This window comes from Numida meleagris, chromosome 5 (assembly GCF_002078875.1).
Source record: "Numida meleagris isolate 19003 breed g44 Domestic line chromosome 5, NumMel1.0, whole genome shotgun sequence".
Classification (NCBI taxonomy): Eukaryota; Metazoa; Chordata; class Aves; order Galliformes; family Numididae; genus Numida; species Numida meleagris.
Genome location: NC_034413.1, coordinates 20905177 through 20932453, shown reverse-complemented (window position 1 = coordinate 20932453; position 27277 = coordinate 20905177). Strand labels below are relative to the sequence as shown.

Below are 27277 nucleotides of genomic sequence, written 5' to 3'. Positions count from 1 at the left end.
TGCCGCTTCTTCCACTGTAAATCTAACAGCACCGCGAACTACTTTCTTTTGTATCAGAAGAGATTCCCTTGGTCCATCAACATTTCCCAGTAGTGTGAAAGAAGCAGTTGAGCTGAAAAATGGGAGCACAATTCAAAGTTGCCCTTTTAAAGGCCCAAGGGAGTGATACTCCTTAAAATATCCCCTGTGGATTTGATCACACATAAACAGCACGTACTTTTCGCGCAGATTTAATTTCTCAAAAGGCCATGTACAGTCAATACGTATATATGCTTTAACATCTTGATTTAAACAGTTGCCAGTACATCCACAAACCATTACCTGTCTCTATCTACTATATTCTTCCTTCTCCATGTAAGAGTAGAGTTGTTCATTTATCTTAATACTACTGAAGATCTTGCTCAAAGTAACTGTATCAACATACTCATTACAAAACAAGAAACAATTAATCTGTAATTAATGAACAATTAATTGACTTTTAAGTATTAAAAGTATTACAATTTTAAGTATTAAAAAATTGCTATTTTTTAATACTTAAAAAAATCTTACTCCACTAAAAAGAAAAAAAGAGTTGTTCATCAGAATTTCCAGCTTTCTCTATCCAGAAGTACAGATAAAGTACACACGTGTAAATCTATGTTTTTATAAGACTGTAATCATCACACATTTTCCAAAAGCAGTGAATTTACACTCACCAAAACCGCACTCAACTTACTGACCTGTCTTCTAATCAAAGCACCTTCTGAGGGCAAACGCAGCAAACTCTCTTTACCCAGTAAGAACTCTGTTCCTTTGGTAAAAATCTCAACACCCACCCAGTGTTTCTTCATATAGTATTCCAGAAATTTAAATGAATGAATGAATAAATAAATGGAAATTAGCCCTTGCACGGCATCCAATAAACGTGATCTCACAACACTGAGTAAGCATAACCCAAAACATCAAAGGTCATTACTGACTGGGCAGACCAGGGAGAAAGTCTACATCAACTTATGATGCACCTGATAGCACCTGCTCCCGTTTTTAAATGCTGCCAGGGAAGACATTTAGCCAGCTGGAAAAGACAAAGATAGCACTTAAAACGCAAAGTTAATCATCGCATAACAACTCATAGCTAACTTCATTGGAACAGCAGCAATTAAGTCCACTTTTGATGACAAGATATTTTCCTTAAACTCAGAAGCTGTACCCTCCTTTGAACTACTAATTCAGTGCCACTTTCATATTTTACACAGGAAAAAGTACATTTTCCTAACAATCTTAGCACCTGGAACATAACACAGACCTCTATGCCAAACTGTTTATTTTCTAGGCTTAAGAAAAATGTTAGCTTACAAGACAGAAGCAGAAATATTCTATATACATAGAATAATTAAAAACCTTATTTTTTTCCCTGTACCTTTTATGTGATTTCTTTTGTCCTACTATTAACTTGGAAATATTAAGAAGCCTACATGGAGACTGTGCTGAAGTCCAACACCAGCAGCCCGCACTGTGTGACCGACCGACATAACAGAAGAGTCACCCAGATGACTGCACGTACCTTTTGGAAGAAAGCAGCACCAAGAGCCTCCTACATTACCGGTTTTCATCTCCGAAAACAAATAAAGGAACGTGTGAATAACATTAAGCAAGCGCAGACTTAAGTGTCAGAGGGCAAAATATACTTTTCTCCTGACATCAGCAATGTCTGCAGCAAGCTGGTTGATTACTTTCCTGTTACTGTTGACTTTATATTTAGTCAGCCCATCAGCAGCACATATCATGTGTTCTATTTCCCCTTTTTCTTCTCCAGCCTTTCAGTTAACAGCATGAACACAACTGAATGCGAACTACTGCAGGAGAAATAGATGAATACTTAGATACAGAAAATTCGTCTCTCCCAGAATTATTACCCACAGTTCTAGCACGTTTTCCTCTGCTGAATTACCTCTAGTCAACCACTAAGCCCACAACTTCTCCAGCATGCAGACACTGAGTCACTGTATTGAGGTAGGTACAAAGGCGGAAAGTTCCTGCTATAGTCAAGAGACAGTAGCAGTATCATTACGCTAACATGAGGCAACAGACCTGTTACGGAGACGCCGATCATGTACACCAGCATCACAGCAGAAAGGTTAAGTGAGAAGCTGGCAGTGCCTGTAGCATGCTCAGCAGGGTGCTGGGAGTTCACTGTGCAAAGCCACCAGCACTGTGCTGTCCCGTGTGCTGGGCAGGCTGTGACCCCTTGCTGTCACACTTCTTGACTGTTACTCCCAGCTAGTTCCAATTCTTGCCATCCTTGAGAAGAATTCTAGGAAGATGACTGAAGAACGATCAGATCTCAAGGGATGTAACCTACATTTCCTTGCAATAGTTTCCAAGCTGAAGTCTGAATGTAGGCAATCCCAGCCCAGCTTCCCTCACTCGCTCAGCTGGCTGAGGAGCACCACACCTCACATTTTTGGAGAAAAGATTTCCATGCAACGTCTGCTGGTGCGCAATGCAGGTGTGACATGGGCTGTGCAGCTGCAGAGAAAAGCCACACACAATAGCGAGTGTTGAGCCAGCCTGCCAGGGTGAGGCTGCTGCCCTGCACACTCAGTCAGGACTGCTGTGCTGGAAAAGGAGCACAGAGAACCACTCCCTTGTCACACACCAGCAGTCTCTTGTACTACTCTGCTGCTCATCCCTGGCTCTTCTTGAAAACCCTGAACACTCTGAGGTTGAGAAATTGGACAGACTTCCTGAAGCAAGCCCACAGTTAACTTCAAATACAGCAATGCTCCCATAAATCCCGCTTCCAGTTATACTGAGTGACGTCATTGTCAGAGTTGCTCCATAAACATCTCTACTAAGTGACATTATCTGCAGCATTACAACTGTTCTCACAGGTCTCAGTGCACCTTATGAAGGTAAGATACAAAGTCTCACAAAGTAACACCTGTCCAGCTTATTGTAAGCCTTAGATCATCAAGGAAGATCTGCTTTTCAAGAATCATTCAGTGGAAGTGCTGCATGGTGGAAAACAAAGAACTGACACTGTAAAAGCAAAGATTAGCTCCATACGCTTAAAGAGCCCTTCCGATGGAATGCTTCCATGCAAAACTGACAGCAGCTATTACAGACAATCCTGGAAGCTAAACTCATTTGTCTCGAGAACCACTAAGTGCGATTACACAGCTCAGCAGCTGAATAGAATACATACTTCTCCTCGACTGCCGCACCTCATTAAACCAAATGGGCTGTGCTACACTCAAGTGAACGCTGAGAGCAGCTCCACTCCTGATCTGCTAACCAGCTCACAAAATGTTTTCTATCCTGCCACCATCATTCAAGGCACACACAAGTGACTATCAAGCAACTGATTGAGCACTCCCCCATTCTACTTATCTTAGAATGTACCTCACAGTATTTCATTGATATTTGTACAAGACCTTGAACACTTCACATGCTAAATGTCAGATATCAAGGATTTTTTTCCGCCAGCTTCAAGAAATCCTGCATCCAGCTGCTCAGAGAATACATCTTAGCAGAAAAACAACTCAGGTTTGCTGCTTTCCCCTTTTTAACCTCCTTCTTCTCTTCTCACACCCTCATTTTCATGTGAAAAGAGCAGAAAACAGAAACAATCCTGCTATCCACATTAACATCAGAGCAGTATTTGTAGTGGAGCTAGTTTGCTCTTACTCTCAACAATCACTGACAAACTAATCTCTCCAGTCCAATGAAGATCTAAGTCTTCCTCACTTTAAATGCATTAAAACACGCAAGAAATCAGAAGCTTTTGGAAGCTGCGATTATCACATATAAGGCGGCACAGCTCACGGACCTCAGCCATTAGTGGGTGCAGCACCGAGCTGTGCGCGAGGAGCAGCGGTGATATGGACCCCGAGGGATGGCAGCTCCCAGGCCGTGCTGCGCTTTTAACTGCGCTTCTGGGGGAACACACAGCAAGAAAAACCCAGCATGTAAAACATGATGATTTCACATTTTCGCTTGTTCCAAACCTGCACATCATTTCCTCATGTGTAAGCACTGCTCTGGCATCCCAAACTTACCGTATTTTTCAAAGAGCAGCAGCCCCAGCGGTTCGTCTCTGAGCTGTGACAGCCACCCAACGCGCTCCCAGGGATGGATGACAGTGCCACAGACACAACTTTCTCAGCTCTCGGCCTTAACCCCCCAAAATCCGCCCGGCACCGGCGGCCGCCCCCATTTCGCGAGGGGCTCTAACAGCACAACAGCACCTTCCCGTGCTGCCGTTTCCCGAGCCCGCGTCCTCAGAGCCCTGTACCCACCACCCAGCCGCCCTCGGAGCCCCGCACGCAGGCCCCCGCCGGGAGCAGCCCGCCCGCCGCGCAGCCGTTCCGCCGCCGCGCAGCCCGCGAGCGCTGCCCGCCGCCTCCCACAGCCGCATCGGCAGCCACGGGGCTGGGGACGCTCCCCCGCGGCCGGACGGGCTCCGGCACCCACGGACGACGCGAGCCTCGGGGCAGGCGATGCGGAGACCGCCGCGGAGCCCCCCTTCTCCCGCGGCCCCATCTCCACCGCCGCGCCGCGCCCCGCTCACCTCAGCAGCGCCGAGCGGCCGTGCCGCAGCGCCCAGCTCCGGGGCGGCAGCGGCTCCTGCGCGCCCTGCCTCCCTCCGGCGGCGGCGGCGGCCCCCGCAGCCACCCCATCCCCGGCAGGAAGCGGCGAGCGCGAGCGGCGGAAGGGGCGGAGCGGCGGCATCCGGGAGGGGCGTTGGGCTGAGTGCCCGGGCGGTGTGACCTGCGTCTGTGGGATCCTGGTTCTGAATGCCCGTTCCTAAACCCCGCGGGGCGCGGGGTCAGCCCCCGTGGGCGGCTGGCGGTGTGTTTCCTAGAGGCCGCAGGGGAAGGCCCCGCAGCCCCAGCAGAGAGCAGCCGCAGAGAAGCGGGGGTTGTTGCTCGTCGAGATGACAGCATAGCCTGTCTGAACTGGAGCCGCGGTACAGCACGCTCTATACAAGTACAGTCGTTTGTTTTTCCCAGTACTGGCTATCTGACCGTCACTTGCAATGCCTTGGTTCAGCCTGGATGGGGGAAAGTTGGGAGTTTCTCACCACGCTGACCAGAATTTTCACTAATTTTATTATTAAATTTATGAACGTAGAATTAGTGAAACTAATCAATCACTAAAAAAAACCTATAACAACAAAACCCACGGATAAATGTGAATAAAATGTGCATTGTCATGACAATACCCCCATCCCTCATTCAAAGCCGTACAATAGGAAAAAACAGCAGGGAAAACTTTCAGGGCCCTTATAAAGCTCTGTTTCCATATCAAACCATTACAAAACATTTCTCTTCGGTTGCGCCATTATTCTTTTTGATGGCTGTAGAAAAAAACAAATCTGAATGCCAGCGGCAGGCTGACAGCACTCAGTCATTTCTCCAAGGTGATCCCGAGCACAGAGGCGGGCAGGACAAGTGACTGATGGAACCTTCAGGCAACTCTGGTGCTCCACAGCCAATAAATAATACCAATGGAGGGGATGGTAGGGGACAGACGAATTAGACCCAAATGCCTCCAGAAATGAATTTATTTTGTCTGTCAGCTGACATTTAGCTTTCAGCCCTTTGCGGCATCATCATGCAGTCTGAAGAACATTCAGAAATTTCTGTACTGATGTAATTACAATGAGGTCCCATAGAAGTCTCCCAGATTGTTGCTTCCTTTGAAATAAAAAACACTGGTGCCAGTGTCACTCCATTATGTTAGTGAGTTAAGCCTTTCAGAGAATTTAGTCTTGTTCTCTTTCTGCAGAGGAAAAAGGGATCTTTCGCAATCCTGATGCACGTGCAACTACAGTGAAACAAAGGAAAATTTGCATTTCAAAATGCTTCAAAACTACATCGAGTTGATGAGTCAATGGGCAGTCTGATGCAGCTGCCCAGGACTGTACACTCAGTTGTAATGGAATGCATCCGTTTTAAATAGCTGAAGCACTGGACAGGCAGAATAGAAACCACTGCTGCAGATCATTATTATGTGCCCCAGTGCTGGTTTGAAGGTGCTTCTCTGAGCAGCCTGTTCCACACAGCTTTTATATTTTACACCAAACAATCTGTAGCTTCCCAAATAAGTGCAGGAGTTAGAGGTGACCTCCCACTTTCTTTGCCAAGATCTGGTTGCCTCTGCAGGCAGCACAGGAATGAAGTGCTGTTTCAGTCCTCACAATGGTCGCCTTCCCTTCACGTGCACCAGATGAAAACCTGAGAAGTCCAAACATGCTGGTGACAAACTGTAGAGCAGAAAGGTATGACCTGAGAAATAAGCAAAAAATGCAATGGACCTGAAGATAAGCTGTTAATAAGCAATTTTGCTTACTCCACACCCACATTCAATGTGTATTCAAAATTGCTGGCAGTCATCTGACAAGGAAAACAAGGTTATAGAAGTGGAAGGAGGGTAAGTTAAGGTAAGACTTTATGCTTCTCTGCAACGTCAATTCATTTCTTTTTCTGCAGTAATTTTCTTTCTTCACCAACTGCCAATTAAAACTCCTTGCACACTTCCAGATGCCATCGTACAATCTACAGACATTTCCTCTTCTGCTTGTATCTGACAGACTGGTTTAAGCTACAAATGAAAAAATAAGTTGAAAATCCACCAGATCATTTGCAATAAGAAAGCAAAAAGTAGAAGCCAAAAGCTTTTTATCCCAGTTCCCTACACTGTTGATCACAAGACCAGCATGAACCTACAGTCATGCAACTCCCTGAATTCAGACTCCAGGCTTTAAAGTCCAGGTTGGAAAATGGTCTCTGTGTGTACATATATATGAAGTATACAGGACCTAAAGTATGTTATATCAGCAACAGATGTTCATGCAGTAAGTTCCTGGTCAAGAGCTCTGTGTCGGCCATAAAAGTTGAAGAGAGAGATGTACTTGCTGGGATTACCCCTGTGCCTGGATGCTGGCCTGGTCTGCATCAGCAGTGTGGCAACTGCAGCACAGGAGAGAGCCCCGCCGCATCTATCTGAAGTTGTCCCTGCCAGTGCCATTTTTCTTCCACTGAGTTTCATTGCCTAACAGATATTTCCAAAATGTCTGAATTAGCTTACACAGAAAAGTGATAAAGAGCACAATTTAGGACTTAGAGCTCTTGAATTAAAGTGGAGATGTAATAGCTGTTGAGCCACTACACTTCAAAACTGAAAACTACTTTTCCTTGCTAGCACTTGATGCTTCTTAAAGGAGCGAATTATCTAGATACGTGCTTTATTTAGCCAAAATTTCCAATAAACCTCATTCTATCACTGTGAGTCATGTCACCGCATGCTATGTTGATCTCAGTTTGACAGGCAGTGCCAATGCTGACATGTCAGACTGAGAATTTACGCCAAGCGATACGCTATTGACATTTTAAAAACTACTGCACATTGCCAAGAAAAAATCTTTAGAATATTTAATTACACTGGGTTCATCTTCAGATTGAAAACTATTTATTCAATTTACACAGTTACATTGATCCAATATTAAGGCTGATAGTTAATCACAAAAAAGAAAGGAATTTTTAATTGAAATTTCCCAACTAGTTCCAATTGCAATTTGTTATATAGGAAAGGAAATATATGTGTGAATGTAACATGTTTTTTTCTTTTGAAACAGCCTTTGTCATTAAATAATAATGTTCACATTCAATAATTTGAAATAATCAATCTCCAATAAATCTTAAGACCATATGCAGAAAAGGAAAGCCTCACATGAAGAGAGAATGAATTGCTTATGAAAATCCCCCTCCAGGAAATAATACAACATGGTAAGGGAGGATCTTTAGCTAGAAGGGCTACTTGATCTACATCACTTTTTTTTCTTTCTTTTTGGTGATCTCTTCTCTGTACCGACCAGGTCTTACCATATTGTGTTTGTGATCTTAGCATGTGTGTTGAAACACACTCAGATCAGTTGTGTGAACTTTCAAGCATCTATTTTCTGTTTAACTTTCTTACTCTCATCATGGAAGAAAAATGGGCTGAACTGCTAAGAAGAAATCAAATTATTTTTTAAGGCAAGAAGAACTTGTCAGGGCAAAAACCAAGAGAGTGAACACTATGTGCTAAAGCAGACAACATTGTGCCATGGATTACACGCACATTAGTGTTGTAGAACACTGGAAAATCCTGCCTCACTTAATATTGAACTAAACATACCAGAATTCAATTAGTTGAAGTCTTCTTCAACAGTTAACCATCCCAAAACACAAATCCTGAAAGCAGGCAGAGTGAGATGAGTAGATCTTTTGAAGGTGGAGGTGAGTGTATCTATACAACCAGGTTTGCTTATGCTAACTGAGCTTCTGTGCTGGTGCATTTTCACTATAAAACATTTTCTCCTTTCAGAATAGGTGAAAAGATTTTGATACCAGTTTTCATGAGAGAGACAAAGTTGTCACAGACTGGCATCAGGTGGGGTTGATAGAAACACTTTAAATAGAAGAGCATCCATGAGCACCCTGGTTTTGACCAACACACATTTTCCCGGCAATGCCACGCTGCATGCTAGTACAGCACTCCCTGGCTGTTTACATGGTTGCCACCTCTTACATTATTAGCTAGGGGACGTTTGAACTGGATCACTGCACCAAGCACTACCTACAAAGTAATCACAAAGGCATAGTCCACCAATTTAAAGAATGCCTTCTGTCCTGTGCTGCTAATCATGCATTAACTTCAGCTGACACAGCAGCTATTTTTACCATCACACATAATTGCACATGTTTGGCCTAGAGTTGTCCGCTGTCCTAACAGTCAGGAGAACATCTGAATTCTTGGTACCTTGGAAAGCCCCTGCTGTAGAGAAAGCTAGCTTCTCCCTTATTGAGAGTCATTATGCTTGTTGCTTTTTACATCCATCCTGAGTAGCTTTAAAAGGACCACAAAGGAAGTAAAGCTGAGGAAAACCAAAGCTACCTAGGCAAAGCATTACATCTGGAAGGAAAATCCTACCAAAACCTAGGTCAAAAATAAGTTCATGCTTTCTGTAGTTTTTTTTTAATTTTTTTTTCTCAGTCTTTCAGTAAAGTAAAATAAATCCTCTCTCCCTCACAGCAAACCAATACAAGCAGAATCAAGGTGTTTCAGGCTTGATCAAGGGCTCATGTGCATTCAGAACCTCTTTTCTACAGCAGATATCAACAGTGAGCTTCTGCTCCATGACTGCCTTCTCTTCTGGGCTCCCTTAGCAGAGGAGCTGCACTCTGCATGCCTGCTGCCAGGCTTACACAGGAAGAGCATCAGCACTTCATGCGTTTTGCCAGAACCTCCATCACTGAGTTTTGGGAAGCCTGCAGGCCAGGAGCACAGCACTAGCATACTGGTAAGGACCCACCAATAATCCAGCACGATGAACTACCAGACCTTCCCATATAAACTAATCCAGCAGATTACAAGTTTCATCTGACAACCATTACATTTAAATTCTCTGCTCTCTCTTCAACAGAGGAAGAGAGCAGGTGTATTGTAGTAATGTACTGGAGGAAGCAGTAACTGCAGTAGAGAGGAATAGATGTATAACGTACAGCTAGGCTCATGTTCTTCTATTTGGTGAAAAATCAGTAGATTCAAGAAATAAACTTCTCTTGATTATTGGTGATAGGCAAGACCTCATAATCTATTTGCTGTTTAGTCTGCTAGTGACTGTATGGGTAGAACCTGTGGTTTATTCTGATATATATATCAGCTATAGCAGTATAGCAGCTCTACTTTTAAGTACCTCTGAGTTACTGTGAGATAGTTGCCCTGCATCTTGCACCAAACAGGTTCGCATTTTTCCTTTATCAGGATTTTTATGGCTGTATGATGAATGGTCAGATCTCACTGGCTGCCACTACTGCATTAGGGACACCACTAAGGACCATCATGACATCCTATGGGCTGGGGGCTGTAGGTCTGGGGGGACAAACTGCAGGGAGCAGACTGGAACCAGCAAGGCACAATTAGGTGCAGCAAGACAGCCAGCCCTGGGGAGGGGGCTCGAGGATGTCACTGTGTAGGACAGTGGCAGGACCTGCTGTCAGCACCTGCTCCAGCCCATCACCCCGCTGCCCCGTGACTGCTGTGGCTGCTGGCACCACTCCAGTGCCCAGCACGCTGCTTCCAGCTGCTGGGAGCAGGTCTTTTCCTCAGCTCTCACATGTCCGGGGAGGAAGTATTGGGTCCCTCGGGCTCCCCAGGGCCTGGGACATGCATGGGGGATATCCCCTCACTTAAGGAGCTGGAGCAGCTCCTGAACACTGGGCGGCCCTCTTGTAACCACGTCGATGAAGTGTGGCCTAATCTCTTCTTGGGAGACCTGTAAGTACAGCTGCACAGAATGACTGAGCTTTAATGCCATTGCTGTACATTATGTTTCTTCAGCCTATTAGTGTCCCTTATCAATGAGGCATTAGGCAGCTCATAGTTTTTGCTGACTGATGTCATTTACAGTGCAGACAGCAGAGTTTCTGAGATAGTTTTATGACTAATTTGGTACTTGGTTCTCACTTATTCCTTGGAAACAATGCACTGGCTTATGTTGAGTACATGGCCTGAGAGATGCAATCGCTGTGCTTTTCCTGCCCTGTGAGTATCTCTGTCTCAATCTTAATTTGTTTATGTTGGTCTTCCTCTTAGAGTAACAGCTCACAACAGATTTGTTTTGTGGAAGATGGGTGTTACCCATGTTTTAAATGCTGCCCACGGCACAGTGTACAGCCATGGAGGCCAGGACTTCTATGGAGCTACCATTGATTATTATGGTGTGCCAGCACATGACCTCCCCAGCTTTGATATAAGCCAGTTCTTTTTCTCTGCGGCAGAATTTATCCACAAAGCCCTGAACACACCAGGAGGTATGGAATGACCATTGTTCACAGTTGTATGTGTATGCAGCCTCTTGTAACCAGTCAGGCCCACAAGCTCAGTGTTGGACAGATCAGTATGCAGCCTACTGCCAGCTGCCAGTACCTGAGTGGTGCGGGGAGGGGAAGCTGTACTGTGCATGTGGATAGCTCCAGCTTGGCCCCAAAACAGCAAGGAAGATGGTGAAAAGTTGATGTGAGGAAAAGTATGAGCAGTGGCTGAGAGAGGCAGGTAGAATGGATAGGAGTCAGAACAGAGAGAGAAATATCAGGAGGGATCCCTGTTCAATCAAGGAGAAGAAAAAACATATATCTGACATGGAAGCAGTCTTGCCTGGCCTAGTCTTCTGACACTCTCTCATGGCAAATGTATTTTTCATAGCAAATGAACAGGGAGATGAAAGTCTTGATTTCTCCAGCCACCACCTATGTGAAGAGGCCCACACACTGTGGATGAGCTTCCTGTGAGAACAGGGCCCACGGGGCTGCACCCCTGGGGAGGAGATTCACCTTTACCCAAGGGAATCTACAGCGTGTTGCACAGGAGACTGAGTGTCTTGGCACTGGTGCTATAAAACACTAATTAGCACGTATTACATAAAAGACCGCTCCTTAGTATGAGTAAACTGGCATTAATGGAGCTCTTTCAGTCTGTCTCACATGTTCTGCCTTCAAAAGAGAAACACAGCTACAACAAATTACCTTATTATGTAATGGTGATAGGCCAGTCATCTTTCTTGGCGGCTGATGTGTTAGTGCCAACCTTTCAGGCCAGACTGCAGCATTCTTCTTCACCTAAGTAAACCCTTCTGAAAGCACTGGGTCTGGCTTTGCTCTTGCTCACAATAGAACAACGTCATTGCTTCGTCTTTTTTTTTTTAACTTACCAGTGTTTCTGAAATCAGATTGTAACCACATAGCACTGCTCATGCAAGTGAATGAAACAACTGCAAATTAGACTTATCTGCTAGCAGTTCATCTGTTTGGACTAGATGATCTTAGTGGTCTTATCCAACCTTAATGATTCTATGATTTTATGATTCTATTCTATGATTCATGTAGTCTATTGGAAGGGTAAAAAATAAATTGTTTACTGTGTTATCATGACCAAACTGGACAAGGCAGGACAGGGTTGCCTTCTCTTTTAGTTTAAAACTTCATCCACCATACTGCTCCTCTTTTATGCTTATAATTTGCCTTTCTTCCTTTTTTTAACTAGCTAAAATTTTGGTACATTGTGCAGTTGGAGTAAGCAGGTCAGCATCTCTAGTCCTAGCATATCTCATGATAAATCACCACCTGCCATTGATTGAAGCCATCAAAACAGTGAAGGAACATCGATGGATTTCACCCAATCGTGGCTTTTTAAAACACCTGCGAAATTTGGATGTTCAGCTACGGCAAAAGAAGGGCTGCTGAAAGGGCAAAACCTTTACATATGCTTTTATGAGTTCCAGCCTTCAGAACCACTGTGCATGTACAACTTCCCAGGATCAGTACATGTTAAAGAAAATGAAGAAAGCTATGCATCAAAGTAAAACAACAAAAACAGAAATGTCAGTGGGTGCATTCTGGCAGCTGACATCCTCTGAGATGAGCACTACCAGGATCAACCCCTAAGCACTACATGCTACAGAGCTGTTGTGCCCAGTGTAGTCATACCAGAGGGCTCCACCGGAACTGTGAAGATGAACTGAAGTTGTTCCTGATCTATGCTAATGCCAGAGGCAAGTTCAATAATTGCATCTAGCAGTACTGTATGTTTGAGTCCCCTTTTCTCAGGAGCGTAACAGCACCATCATCTTCAGTTTGTTACGGTTTTCATAAGAAAAGCTTGTCACATTACAGGCCTGGTGATGTGATGAGGACAATTTCTTAGGTCTTCATGCTCTGTTGCATACACCTTCGTGTTTTATGGGTCTCTTAAATATTATGCTGCCACAGAGAGCTGTGACACCCTGAACACCCACATCAGTGGAATAAACTTCCTCTGGACTGCTCTTTATGCGGTCTCAGGGCCAGCAAACCCACAAGTTTTTGTTGTATAAATATGCTTACAGCAGGGTACTATATATTATGTAGTATATTGAGGATATTAAAAAAGGAGACAGATTTTCAATATGTTTTGTAAACTCATCAGTTCTGTGTAAGTGGCTTTGAATCATCTCTGGTTTAACATCAGGTACGAACCCAGGCACTCGCCATTACCAGGCAGCTACTGACACACGTTTGCCTGTGTGTTTGCAAGTTCTTGCCCACAATAAATGCAGATTGCACTAAGGGCCTGTGGATATCAAATCCATAAAAGAAGCAGGTAAAGAGTAATTTTGGCTTTAAGTTAATAAAGCACTTCCTTTGCACCATCCCTCTGCTCCTTACTCCTCAATCTGCAAGTTACTGAGCCCTACTCTCAGTGACTGCTCCCAGGCCCCAGCAACTTGAACCTGAGCAAAGACATCTCCCTCCAGTGCCTGCCTTTACTCCGGTCCTTCCAGCTTCCCAAGTCTAAGCTGAAACATAAGCTGATCTATCTGACCTCTTCCTTCTCAAAGGATTAGTCCAGAGCCTGGAAGGAAAAAAGTGTCAAAGATCCAGGAAGTCCAAGTATTACTTTCCATCCACCTCTGACTAAAGGTGCTGACTCCTGACTAAGGTGTCTTGCCTATGTTCCAGATTTCAAAACTTCAATTAAAAATAAGCCTAAAAACCAGACAGTCCAACTCCCCTCCTGCCTAAACACCCTTAATTTGATTTAAGTCCATCTTGTATCACTGTTTTCTAAATTCAGCAGGAAACTGAGTTAGCTTAAATCAATTGCTAGGCTTAATTGATACAAGTTAGTTTTAAGCTGTTTTGAGGCTCTCACTTTTCCTATCACCAGTTAATCTGCTACTTAAGTGACTTGATTTTTGATACAGGAATAGCATTTGAAATTCATACTACCATTCTACCTGAAAATTACCTTGTCACCTTGTGCTGAACCGCGAAGCAATAATCAAATCTATTTTTGCCCTTTGCTACTAGTTTGATTTATTGATTAGCTGGCCTTATGAACTTTCTCTGCCAGACTGAGTAAATACATTTCTGCATGCTTGTTTGCATCTGAAGCATCAGGCCTCATTATTTCCTCTCTGCTGGAGGAGGCTTGCAAATGTTATTAGAAGACGTAAGTAGTGGTGACTTGTGGGTTGTAATTCTTCCTTCCCAGACCCCTATCACCCTTAATTCTTGAAGAGGCTGAGACATGGATGCTGATTCTGCCTAGTGCTTATGGGAATGCAGAAATCCCTCTCTATTTCAACGCCTTGCAAAATAAGCATATTTAAGATCCTTGTAGAGGTCTATTCAACTGTCTGTTCAGATTTTCCTAAATCTTACCAAAGAGCTCCACTGGCAAGAGAAAGACAAAACTTTGTAATGTAAAAAATGATCAAATAGAAAATTGCATATAAAACCCACCAGTGCTACCATAATCTTTATATCTCACAAAGCAGCAGAGCAGTGGAGGAGGAGCTGGGTTTGCTTTGAAGTTCTCCGTTAGAGTTAATAAGGATTTACATGAGTTAACATTTCAGTATAATTTATACTTCATTCACATTACAGTAGATTTCAGTCTGGAAGCCTTTTGAAGACATGGCACTGAAAAGTCTGAAATTCATGTGAGTGAAATAAAGCATCTTAATGGCTTTAGGCTGTGCAAAATTAGACACGTGCGAGAAAGATTGATGGAACCTCCCATCAGGATAATGCTTTGCATGCCCCTGAACATCTGTCCCACAAAGCCACAGCTGTGAAAGCTGCTCCTGTTGTAGATTAGTACCTGCTCTCTACGTATTGCTCATCCTATGAGGGCATTGTTTCACAAGGAGCACAGAAGTGTGGAGCGGAGCTGAGCTAGTATGGCATCCATGCCACTAATGACATGGTGGTGATTTTGTACAGCAGGACTAGCTTACCCCAATGGATGGAATAAATTGCTTAGAAACTCTTTTTCAAGGGCGCTGGCAAGTCACAGAACTGTTTTAAATCTGCAAAGGTAGTGTTGCCTATATTTCCTGCCTGCCTGCATTGCTCCTTTACATTCTGTGCACCATTGGCTCCAGCTCTGCACAGAGAAAAGGCTTCCCATCAGCATATGCAAAAGCAGTAAATTAGTCCTGTAACCTCTTGAAACAGAAAACACTGTCTGCTGTGGCTTGCTAGGAAGAAAAGAGACCTTCTTGCTGGTCACTTACACTATCCATAGTTCAGGCTGTGATGGGACATGACGTTAGTACTTCCCCCTTTTCCACTGTCAGCAGAAAAATATTGCATTTTGAATTTTGGTTTGGTGAGTCATGCAGAAGGTTCCCAAACAAGAGAAAAAAAAATACTGCCTCGCCAGCAGCACTTTGTTTGGGGTATGCACATGTGAACAGGGGACGTACGATGAGGGAGACTGAAGGTGCTGAAACTCCTCATTGAGAGAGGGCCCCAGCCTGGATGATATTTAGGTGACCGAAGGCAAGCTCAGTGCCTGCTGAACTGACCAGAGCATGTAAGCTCACTCAGAGGAATTTGCTTACCCAACCAAGACCCCGCAGGAACTGTCAGTGTTTCATCTCCTTGAGACAAAAAGGCACATAGGCCTTCCTACCCAGGCTGGCCTTTCCTCAACATGGTCATATATATATGTATATATATGTATGTATATGTATTTATTTACATTTAGTATTTATCTAAAGAATGCACCTCACAAAATCCACAGCAAAGTGCTTACAGTTCAGGGCAAGCTCCTAAAAAACATTTTTTGGGATTTTTGAGAGCTATTTTCAGCTTGATTCAATTCTTGATCCATCTGAGCAAGTGGGTCACTAGGGCTAGTGCCAGCTCAGTGGAGGTGGTGGGTAGGTGGCTGTGAGCACAGCACATGGTGAAATCTGCTTAAAGCAAGAACAAAACCAGAGTGTCACCTGAAGAGGACATGCAGAACTCCTGTGGAAGCTTCCGTTAAATTCATTCTCCAGTACAAGAACTGAAGGCATCAGATGAAGTCAGCAGAAGCCAGGCTGGGCTGGAGGAGGGGGTTAGTGCTGCGATGTCTTACCCAGGATGCTGCAGGGGGTAGAAGCTTGCAAACGTTAGAGGACTAATGGGAAAAACTGTGCAGCAGAAATCTGCTTAGGGTTACTAAATACATAGAAACTCCAACCAGATTTGGAAGCTCATGAGCGGTGGCCAGCAGGAGGCTGGGAGAGCATTAGAATGCAGTGTATCTCACACTTGTGCAGTTGCATTTTCTGTCAGCATCAGCTTACAGCCACAGGCAGTGTGTTCAATGGGCATGCGGGGAGGCCCATGACAGCTGCTCTCATGGCCTTTATTTTGAACCCGCCCCTAACAGGAGCCGTCCCATTTCCCAATAGTTTATTATTAGAACTGGGTCACATGAGACACTGGGGACTGCCTCTCCACTGCACTGACCGACATTTCTTTTGTGGGGAGAACTCTGTGCTGGCAAGCACAGCAGTACTGCTTCTGTGGGAAGTTGTGGGGGTGGTTATTTTTTGGTAAAACATTGACTTAAAGCAGAAGTTTTATTTCTGTAGCTGCTCCTGTTCATAGGGGAGGCAGCACTCAGCCCACTGGGCGAGATGTCCAAGCACATGTCACTTTCAGGGATAGCCACCTGTTTGGGACTGTCAAGCAAAGAGCATGCTTCAGCAACACCACCCTGTGTGCAGCCACCGACGGGCCACTGCCTGGGGATGGTCAGACACAGCCAGCCAGGAAGGCAGCAAGCCCAGCATTCCCGCAGCCCAGAAACTGAGAGGTGGAATTGAAGCATGTGGGTGAAGAGCAGGCTGAGCTCTAAACAGGCAGTATGTAAGTGCTATTAGAGACTGAAGGGCTAGGGAATACAGCTCCCGTTAACATGTGCTGTCCAACTATTTAATGTAGTTAGCGTTGTTAAGCTTAGTTGCCTTAAAATAGCCCTAATAAAAAGATTAGCACAGAACAAAGCAAAGGGACTGCTCATTAAAGAAAGAACCTTCAAAACAGACTACAATGAGTTAAAAAGAGAATAAAATTCTCTTTACTAATTTGCACAAGTTAAAAATTATTGATAAAAAAAAGATTTCCTAAATGCTGCAATGTGTAACATGTAGACCACTAGGACTAAAAATATAAAAAATAGCAAATGGTGGAAAAAAATGTATAGATAACAACAGAGTGCACATGTAGTAAGCAAAAGATGAACTTTCAGCTAACTGGAATAAAAATGTAGAGGTTTGACAGTGCAACAGCTAATCTACAACATGGAGATTAAATACAAAGAATCAAAGCCTACAATCAGCAAAACTGGAAATTTGTTCATACTATCAATGGAATTTTCTTTATTCTGCCACCATCAATAAGATCAACAACATTAACATGAACAACATTTCTGAGTTAGGTTTCATGGAATCTTCTGGAGGTGGAAGTGTGGAAAAGAGAGAGAAGATTTGCATTTAGGGCACAATCCAGTGCTCAGCAAAGTCAACAATGGCGATTGTTTCTGTACTGCCATCACTGGGACCTGTGCCACAGCTTGTGCCAAATAACCCGAAGCAGCACCATGAGCTGCCACTGCTTGTTTCTGTGCAACCAGCTATGTGCAGTTTCTCAGGAGCTACCTAGAACTTTAAGATCAATCTAGAATTAAAGCTGTATTCTGTAAGACATACTTTTCCTTATGATTTTATCAGAGATATTATGGTCAGTCTCTTTAAATGAGTTAAATATAATTCATTGTATAATGTGCACTATAAATAAAGTAGGAATGGCAGACTTTATGTGGTGTCTTTTATCCTGGAGGACTTTGAAGTGGTTAACAAACTGATTATTAAATATGTGTCTGGCTGTTAGCCATTGCTGGCATGCAAGGCCAAGACCCTTCAGGTTGAAAGGTGAAATATTTTTAGAAATGATACACAATAAGCAACTCTGGGCACAAGATGTAAAACGTCCTGCAGAAATTCAGCTTCACACTGAATTTTAAGCAGGCAGCTTTATCAACTGAAGCTTAATCAGATTAGCAAGACTAATACCACTCCAGCAAAGAAACATCACACAGTTGCACCTTGGGCCAAAATGGTTACTAAAACCTGAGCAACATTCACACCTCAAGTCGTGCCGTAGGAGGACCTGAGCTACCTCATAGACTGAATTTTTGCAGGGTGTTTGGGCCAGTAATTCCCACTGACTGTAGTCAAATGGAGCCTGTAATACCTGTTAAATTTATAAGAAGTTATAGGAAGGAAACTGTACATTTTCTGCATCTATTTTGAATATATTCAGAAATCACAACCTTTTACCTTTCTATCACTACTTTACTGTTCCTTACACAAGTCTCAAGGTGTGGTAGGTGCTGAGCTATGCAGACGGTAACGTTATAAGGCAATAAGAAACACTGAATTCCTTTTTGTTGCGAGCTTTCATACACGACTCTCCACAGCTTCGTAGTCCATAACAAGGAAGGCTTGCGTAGGCTTGGTGTCACCAAGTGCTGCACGTTGCACGGGGAAGCAAAGGGGACCAAATGTTCTGTGGCCAGGAAAGTCATCATTATGGAATATCTGCAGAGGACTTTCACTGTGGTATGCATTTCTGTACAACCTCAGATTACATTCATAAGGCCTAATAGTTCCTCCCCTGGTAAGCCACTGCTCCAACACAGCAATTTCATTAAGCGATCACAGATTACTTCAGAAGCATTAACTAAACTTCACTGAACCACTTGGGTATGTCTAAATACCTACTTACAGATATTATCTCCGTGGCAGGAGAGAGGACAGCAGTGTCCTGAAAGATAAGAAGTAATGCACATTACTATAACTATGCCCAAATCAGTGGAAAAGATTACACATGGCCTACTGTAATCACCAGAGGGTGTCTTCTGAAACAAGAGAGAAAAAAGCAAGCAACTATAAATGGGGATGATGCTGCATCTTAGTGAGAGGAGAGAAAGACACTGAGATTTCAGTTGAAAATTGCAGGTTTTTAAAAATCTCCATTTTCTTCTTTTCTGAAGTTTTTTTTTGTACTGGTATATCAGAATACATGGCATATAAAATGTTACTTTCTGGTTTGAGAAGCAGCCAAGAGCTGCAAACAGCCATCACAGACATGCCAGTTGGCCATTTACAAAGCCTAGTGCCATATGTTTTCCTCTTCTTCTGGACTCACATCTTTTATGTCAAAAAGTGGTTCTTGATTTATGAGAGGGATGAATGTAATACCCTGAAGGCTACTTTATCTCAGCTTCCATAAATCGGATCTTGGAGAGATGAGACAAGATGTAAGTGAGGCAGAAGTATCAACTAATGCAATTGGCACTATACAGTGCAGCCAGGAACAGCACAACATATATTCATTTCTACTTTGCAGGAAGATATTGGTTCCCTGTATTCTTGGAAAAAAGCAGATCTGCTCCCCTTGGGTTGGCTCAACTTATTTTCTGTCATTTTTCTCAAGGCAATGCTATTCAAAGAGTTTTGTATTACTGAGCAATTCATCAAGTTGAGGGTTCCTGAAACAGCTGCAGGATTTAGATATTGAATGGAGATACAGTATACGCTTACGTAAATTCTTATGAAATATAAGATCAAAGTGACAGGAAGTAATGTTGGACAATCTAAAATGAGATAAAGATCAAAGGAATGTGACATAAAGCTTTGCTATCAAGCCTGTTTCCCATCTTTTAGGGGACAGTGGGGTTTTGCAGTTGCTCCTTAATTGTTTGCTTAAACGAAAGCAAAAAATGTGCTCAAATATGTTTCCATTTTCTTGTCCACTCTGTTCATGAAAACTTGTAAGACTTGACTTCAGGAGAAAGTTTAGTTCTCTTAACACAAATAGCGCTGTGTTTCCAGTGCTAGTGAACACATAAAATGTTATTTAATATTACGGGAATATTTCATAAAGGACCCACTCTTTCAGCCCTACTCTGCTTGCTCAGAGCATCTGTCTACTGTCAGTATTTTTCAAAGGAATAGGAACTGCAAATATAAAATACTAATCAGATTTCTGGAATAAACACCCGAATTGACAAGGTGGCAACTCCAGCATCTCTGCAGAGCTATGTAGCATTTTTTTCTGAGCTCATTTGCAGCATGTGTGCATTTCTGTGCAAACAAACACAGTGCAAGCTGGGAACAACAATGCTGGGGGCAAACCAAACCTTGAAGAAACTCCCACAAAAAAGCAGTGGTTAACCCAGGGCTGAATTAGCCCTCCTATTTCCAAGCAGTCTACCAAGGACAGCATGGCCTAGGAGGTGTGTGTAACTGGCAGGTGCTCAAGAGTCAAAATAGAAGCAGAATCACCGGCGGCGTACACCCTGTACACCGCGGGCAAGACGCAAACAAGAAAAGCAGTTGAGTTGTTTGGTGCAAAAAGCAGCTTCCCAGGATCACTCCAGCCACGGTGTCGTTGTGATCAATCTGCATTGGCAAGTATCAGTTTTCCATATGTGTTTCGCCTAATGCCGGCTGCCTGCGGAGAGCAGCTCGGGCAGGCTGATGCATGCTTGTTATCGCTGGCGTAAATATCTCTGCCTCGTGATATTATGGCACAAAGCAGCTGGACCATTTGAAAATCATTTAAAAAGCACTATAAAATTAGGGCTCCAATGCTCCTATTTTATGACTTTCATGAGCAGCCATTGCCTAGAGAGAGATTATCCTCTTTATTTTCAAGGCTAAAGGTTCTTTTAACATTCATCAAAATCAAAGTGCACCCTTGATAACACACTGAGCTGTTACTTATCTAGTACAGTCTCTTTACCTTCTGCATAATATCACATTTGAGATCTCAGTTCTTCGTATGCAACTCATTTCATTGTGTCTGCTGTTGTTTTCACCAAATGAATTTGCATACTTTCAGGAGAGGCTGGCTTATGCCCCAAAACATATTCTTTGCATAATTCTTAATTTATATATTTTTAATTTCTAGAACAATAGCTCTGAATGTTTTTGTTACTGATACTTCTATAAAAATGGTCAATTACCTCTTCTGGCAATGGCTTTTCACAGACCAATTAAACAATCTAAGGGAAAGGTTTTCAAGGGCATAAATAGTCCCTAGGTGCATAGCCTGATACATTCCCTTTTGCTGCCTTTGAAAAATGTTTCCCCATTTAAAAGAAGTCCTTGATAATTTTCTTTTGTTCTTCTATAGTTTCCACAGACATCTTTGCTAAACTCAGGAAAATGGTAAGTGAAGCAAAGTAAATGAAAAGAGTAAGGAGGGAAATAAATTCTTTTTAGAAATAAAAAGGAGCACAACTGCATTGACCATACATAAAGATCAGATTTGAAGGTTTCTGCAAGAGACACCACATGAAATTCTCAGCCACAAAGGCTGTGAGTGGCCCTGCACACCCTCTGTCTTGCAGCTCAGGAAAACCACTGCTTTCCTCCAAGTTGCTTAACCTCTCATAGGTTTCTGTAAGAGCCCAGTCACCTTATTATCTAGGCAACAGATACAGACCGAAGATAAATATTTAGAAAGCCATAACCTTAGCACTCTTCTCAGAATTTCCTCTTTGGCCAGGATTTTATCTTTATTTCCTCTGGGGGGTAGCAGACTGCATTGGTGTGCCAAAAGGCGGCATGCTTTCAGATCTCTGCAAACAGGGAAGGCTGCTGCTAATAGGGCATACTGAGAAAGCTTGTAGCCATGCAGAGGAGCTGTGTAGTCAAGACACAGTATCCTCTGACAGGGAACTGTCACCGGCCAGACGGCAGCCTGTGTGTGTGGAAAGAGAGCCGTCCCTCTGCACCAACACCTCTGCTAGCAGAGGCAGATGGAATATTCAACTGGTCATCACCCACTTTTCTGTTCATTAACTGGATGCATAAGCTAACAAAGGGATGAGACGGGATTATTAGGTAATCACGGTTGCTTAGGACCTTAGGAAGACACAGCAAACTAGAGTCATGAGTAGCAGACCCACAAACAGCCTGTTGTCACAACGGATGTAGAAAGTGGGGCAGACTTTTAGAAAGCTATAACAAGAAGGCATGTCACCTCTGCAGCACACTTCTGAATTCCAACAGGCAGCAAGCCACTAGTAACCTTCCTCCATCTGATGGTGCCATGAAAAGAGAAAAGGACCCAGGTGAGCATTTCAGGCCAGATTTGGCTTTTTGGATTACGCATGATCTACCACTCCAGGTATCACATTTCTTGTGACAATGGTCAAGTGATGGGCGGGGGATGAGCAGCAATCCAGCACCACAACCATGTCTGCCTTGGTTCTGCAGGAGCTTCCCACGTTCTGAGCTCATCTGTATGGGTGCTCTTTCCCTCTCTAGTATATAGCCCTTACTCTGCGGAAATCTTTGCAAAACCCTTCAACCCAGGGCTTTCAAATTCCTTGACAGCCCTGAATTTGCCTTTGTTTTAGGGATGAACTGCCTGAATTGAATAGTTTCTCAATATTGTCTTCACTAAAAAAAAAAGAAAAAGAAAGAAGGAAAAAAAAGATGGCAAATTAGCATTTAACATCAAGTCTTCAGTCCTAAAAGGTCAGGGAGGGTTTTCTTTTCAAGCATGGACAGAGACACCTATAGAATGTTTTTTCTCCCATACATATTTGCCTACTAAAACCTCAACATGTAAAGCGTATGTGCTTGCTCACCTTAATTCCAGAGCAGGATTCAGCATATCCCTGAGATGCTTTGACAAACATGATCAGTTGGTAAAAGTACAGCAAGAGGACCTGAGTTACAGGATGTTCTGGATGAGGCAGCTTCAAAGGCATCTCAGTCTATTAAACTTACTCATTTTCAGGAAGTCTTAATCCACTTCCAAATAGCAGGGGGTACCCAGTGATGGAGGTGGGCTGCCAAAGGGCAAAAGAAAGCCCCATAAGCTAGCAGTGTGCTTGTGATGTCACCAGCAGTTCCAGGTACCATCACTTGCTTTCCTCACAAGATGAAGCTTATTCCTTCTGCTACCACAGAACCAACCTGAGACCAAAGTTTTGTTGCCTAATAGAACAATATGAAGAACAATACCTTAAAAAGCCAGGTAGGACCAGAATCCCAAGAGTGGAAGGCCCTGGGGTCTGCCTTGGCATCATCTCATGAGACAAGGGTGTTGCAGTCCAGCTAATGGGCATCCATATCGTCAGTTGTTTTTCCTCATCACCACATCAGTTGAAAGTTCTGTGTCAGCCATGTGGCTGATGGGTCAATTTCCCCTGGAGAAGAGAGAGGAGGTGTCTGAGCTGACTACTGTTGCTAATCCACCGCAACACCCAGCAGCCCACGTTGCAGCCAGTGCCCAGGCACGTTGTTCATTCAGTGCCTGCCCCTCTTCCAGCAGCAAGATGAAGGTGCTTGCACTGCTTGGGCTCTTCTACCATAAGTGGAGAAACTCAGAAAGGTAAGAGAAATTAGTACAGGATGACAGAATAAAAGACTGAAAGAATGAGCCTGCTTTTTAGATGGGCTGAAAGCACTATGTGCTGGACACCAACAGAGCCTGGTTTGTTGCAAAAGATTTCAGAACTGGAGCAAATCCAGGCTAAACTGCACTGTGTGTAGGAAGAATGAGCCTAGTTACAAAGGCTTTTCTTCTACAGAAAATCAGCATAGAAAAGGATACAGTGTAGATCAGTTGATGTATCTGCCCAGGTCAATACCAACTTAATTCATCGAGTACCCTTCACATTTTTCTCCCATCTAGCCACAGCAGTTTCTTGTACATCACTAACAGTTCTCTCTAACAGCCAGCCGTGAGTATGCAATTTTTAAAACACGCAAGGTTGCTTTCTTCTGCCATCTTCTGGCAAAATGGAAAAACTACGGTGTTTCAGCACTAGCCCTGCTGCTGGGCTGCTCTGAGGCAAAGGCTGTCAGTAACAGCAGCGTGTAAATCAAAACAGTTGGCATAATTGGGAAAAAATGTGGTCCTTCTTGTGCACTGAAAGCTCGCCCAGCTCTTCCAGCTCTACCAGATGATTTAGTAGCAGTGCCTCGGTGGTTACCCCAGAACAAAATGTCTGCTTTGTAGTTCCTTGACAAAAGATGCCTTTATTTCCTTTTCTGATAGGCATGTAAAGATTTTCCTTCTACAATTACTTCTTTTTGGTCTCTCAATGGAAACATCACGTATCATGCCAAAACATGTTACATGTTTTTTTTTTTTTTTAATTCTAAAACCAATCACTTTCAAGATCTTGCTAAAAATGTGTATAAGCTTAAATTAATTTTCTTGTTCTTTTTTGAGGTTTTGCAGTGTTTTGTTTTGTTTTTGCTTTTGCTTTTCCTGCAATCAGAGATATTCTTTATGAATGACTTAGTCTCAATCCTCACTCTTCTGCAACAGCTCTTCCCACATAGTTTTGCTAAAAATGTGGCAGTAATGTATCATAATTAAAAAAGGAGGGGAAAAAAGTCCAAAACAACAACAAAAAAAGCCAATATTTCACCTTGAAATAAACTCAAAATTCAGAGACATTAAGAAAAACTACACACAAAATTCCAGCCTGCCAAGAGAACATAAGTAAAAGCTGTTTAAAGCACCTGCAGAAATGGCTGCTTGGGATGCCAGGCACTGGAAAGAAAAGACGGTAATGCTATTTATGGTGCATGGATGGCTCCCAGTACCTGAGAAGCTCACAATCCATAACATATTCCTGCTCACAGAGACTTTCTCAGGCAGAGGACAGCCTTCCCAAGGCTGTGCTGGAGGCACTGAGGTTTGCTTTGGGAAAATGTCCAGCCTGTTCCCCAAGTGTCTGTTTCAAACCTCCTCCAGCAGGCACAGCCCTCAGCAAAGGCTCCCTGTGCTCACAGCTCAGCCCTGTGCAGCCATGGGGCCATGCTTTGCTGGGGGCTCATCCTCCCTCCCACCCTACCAGTTTGGGCATCGGTCTGGAGCCCATGCAAAGCCTCAGCAAGCATCACAAAAACAACAGCATAAAACCTGTTGAGTGAGAGGTGGAAAAAACCCTCCTTGAAACTTTTGGTGCACAATGGCCCTTGCTCCTGTCCTGCCTGATGCTGTGAGGCTCTGGGGTATCAACACCGTGCCTTGGGCATGGGGCAGATCTGTAAAGCATCACTTAATCAAAAAACAGCAGTTAAAAATCTAAAGAAAAAGTGCTCTACTCCACAGCAACAAAGCTGAGAGCATCCCTTGAGAGCTCTACAATTTCCCTGAAAAAAATCTTAAGTGCCAAAATAGATCTTCCACTGTGGAGTTTTGAAGTCTTTCAGCTCTTGATTCTACTGCAAAGAAACTGCAAAGAGTTTGTACAGCTTTGTCAACTTTATCAAAAGGTGCCTTTCTCATATGCACCCTTTCAAGAGAGGGAGAGCACTTCACTGCTTGCAGTAACTGTGCAGGGAGAGACAGGCAGCTGCAAGACACCACTGCCAAATGACTGAGGAATATGAAAAATCATTTACTTGTGCCTTCAGATATTCTGAAATCTCAAGAGCTTGACAGCACTGTCAATTTTGTATTGACAGCAGCAGTCAGACAAAAGTCACATGAGGAGTAAATTGAGGAGAAGAAAAACAATCCATAATCCACAGTTATACAAATCCATACTGCCTGCAGAGGAGCTAGTGCTTAGGAGCCTGTTTTAATAGCAGTACATTAACATCTTTGTTAGTCTTTCCTGAAGCTTGCAAAGCTTTTTTCTACCCCTCTCAGAATCCAGCCTGTTTGACAACACGTGTGTCAGATGGGCACATATCGAGCCCATAACTGACACCTATTGACAACCCATGACACCAACAGCATCTCAGTGTGGGGTTGGCAGTGCTGCTGAGCCCTTACCCGTATCAAGGTCACTGCTTCTGCTCTGGCTGGAGCTCTGCCCTCAGGCACATGCTGCCCCAGGAAGCTTCTGCCTGAGCACGTCACAAGCCGCAGCCGCTCTGCTCCGCTCCTTACATAAGATGGGAGTGAAGTTTCTACTATTAGAAACAGTTAGTGGCATGGCAAGCTGGGACGCTGCTGATCACAGCACACAGCGCGGGAATGACTGCTAGCAGTGGGATTACAACTACAGCTATTTTAATTCGGGCAGAAGCATCAGGCAGGTTGAGATGTGCCAAGAGAAACAGTAGTTTGGAGGTGGTTTCTGTTTTTTGTTTTTAATCCCTATCAGTGGTGCCCTGGACAGGAGTGCTCCAGAAGAGAGCCCAAAGGGCAGAACATCACCCCCGGCTTGACAAACATCCACAGCCGAGTTGGAAATTTCGGTAGGAGCCTGTGGAGGGCAGCGCTGTCTTGCTGGGGATAGTGCACAGAATAGCTCAAAGATGCCAGCTGCTAAGGTAATACTTTATTTATTATTTTTTTCTCCTTTGAACCTGGAATCTGCAGATGCCAAAGCTGCTATCCTGCAAGCAGTGAGGGTGCCCCATTTCTGCACCCATCGTCCCTATTTGCATACCCTTAGGATGTGGGTAGGTGTCAGGCCGTGCAGCTCTGACAAGGGAGGCTGGGGGAGGCAGGATGGAGCTGAAAACAGCACCGAGTTTCTCTCTCCATAGAAAGATATGGCCTTGGGAAAACACATGTGGATCAGTTGCTCCCCAGCCCAGCTCCAGCACCTTGCAAGCAGAACCTGGTCCCCTCCAGCCCGCTACAGAGGAGCTGCTGTGCTCCACCAGAAAGGCTGGCCATGAACAGAGGTATTGGGCAAGGCAGAGCAGTGGAGGAATGCCAGGGCTTGGGCTCTCCCCAGCCAGCCAAGCAGTGTTGCAGTGTGGGGCAGAGGGTCCTGCAGCTGGCAGAGCCATGGCTACAGCGAGGGCTGCACGTGCCAGAGCCCTCCTTCTGGCATCTTTCCCAAATCATAAATTCTCCTAAAAAAAAAAAATCCCAGAAAATAAAACAAACAAACAAACAAAAAAGCAGCCAGCATAATCTTAATTGTACATTCTGCTTTTCTCTTCACTCCAAAATAATGGAAATGGCGTTAATACAGTGCTACGCTGAGCACGTACCCGTGCGGGGGCCAAGGGACTGCCTCTGCTTTCCGCGAGGCAGGGGCACAGCCTCTGGCAAGGCAGAGCAGGGCTTAAGCAGTGAGCAGGAGCAATGAAATTCTGCTGTTCCCTGCTGCTTGAGCGTGGGCAAAATAAAAGACCATAATATATGGTGCAGTCAGCCAAGAAAGCAATATTGCTCTGCCATGTGCGCGGTCTATACTGAGACGTGTCCAGGATCTCATTTCAAAATTCCCAAAGGTGCCTCATTTAAACCATCAGCCATAACCTGCTTCTCATTTTCAATACCACTTGGTATTAGAGCTGCAGTGAACTGCTGGTGAGAGATTCTAATTCCTGCAAACAAGCCCCTGTAGGCTTGCAAGGAAAACAGAGAGTTCCCCTCTCAGTTGCCTGCTAGGTTCCCATCTGGCTGTTTTAACTCTG

At 43.9% G+C, this 27277-nt stretch overlaps 2 protein-coding genes across 5 annotated transcripts in view; one reads left to right on the top strand and one right to left on the bottom strand.

Moving 5' to 3' along the window:
• Positions 1 to 27277, bottom strand: part of SAMD8 (sterile alpha motif domain containing 8) — a 41944-nt gene that overhangs the window by 11985 nt on the left and 2682 nt on the right. Inside the window, exons 1-2 of one of the 4 annotated variants that reach the window (XM_021399322.1) lie at positions 4553 to 4691; positions 3812 to 3917 (exon numbers count right to left, since the gene is read on the bottom strand). The gene's annotated coding sequence lies outside the window, so the exon portion shown is untranslated. Of the gene's footprint in view, positions 1 to 3811; positions 3918 to 4552; positions 4708 to 22515; positions 22714 to 22894; positions 23080 to 27277 lie in introns of those variants that run through there. The other 3 variants (XM_021399323.1, XM_021399324.1, XM_021399321.1) reach the window with 3 other exon arrangements.
• LOC110399897 (dual specificity protein phosphatase 13-like) lies at positions 10145 to 12269 on the top strand. Its single transcript, XM_021399327.1, has 3 exons — positions 10145 to 10305; positions 10624 to 10841; positions 12070 to 12269. The coding sequence occupies exons 1-3, from the start codon at positions 10145 to 10147 to the stop codon at positions 12267 to 12269; spliced, it is 579 nt and encodes a 192-aa protein (XP_021255002.1).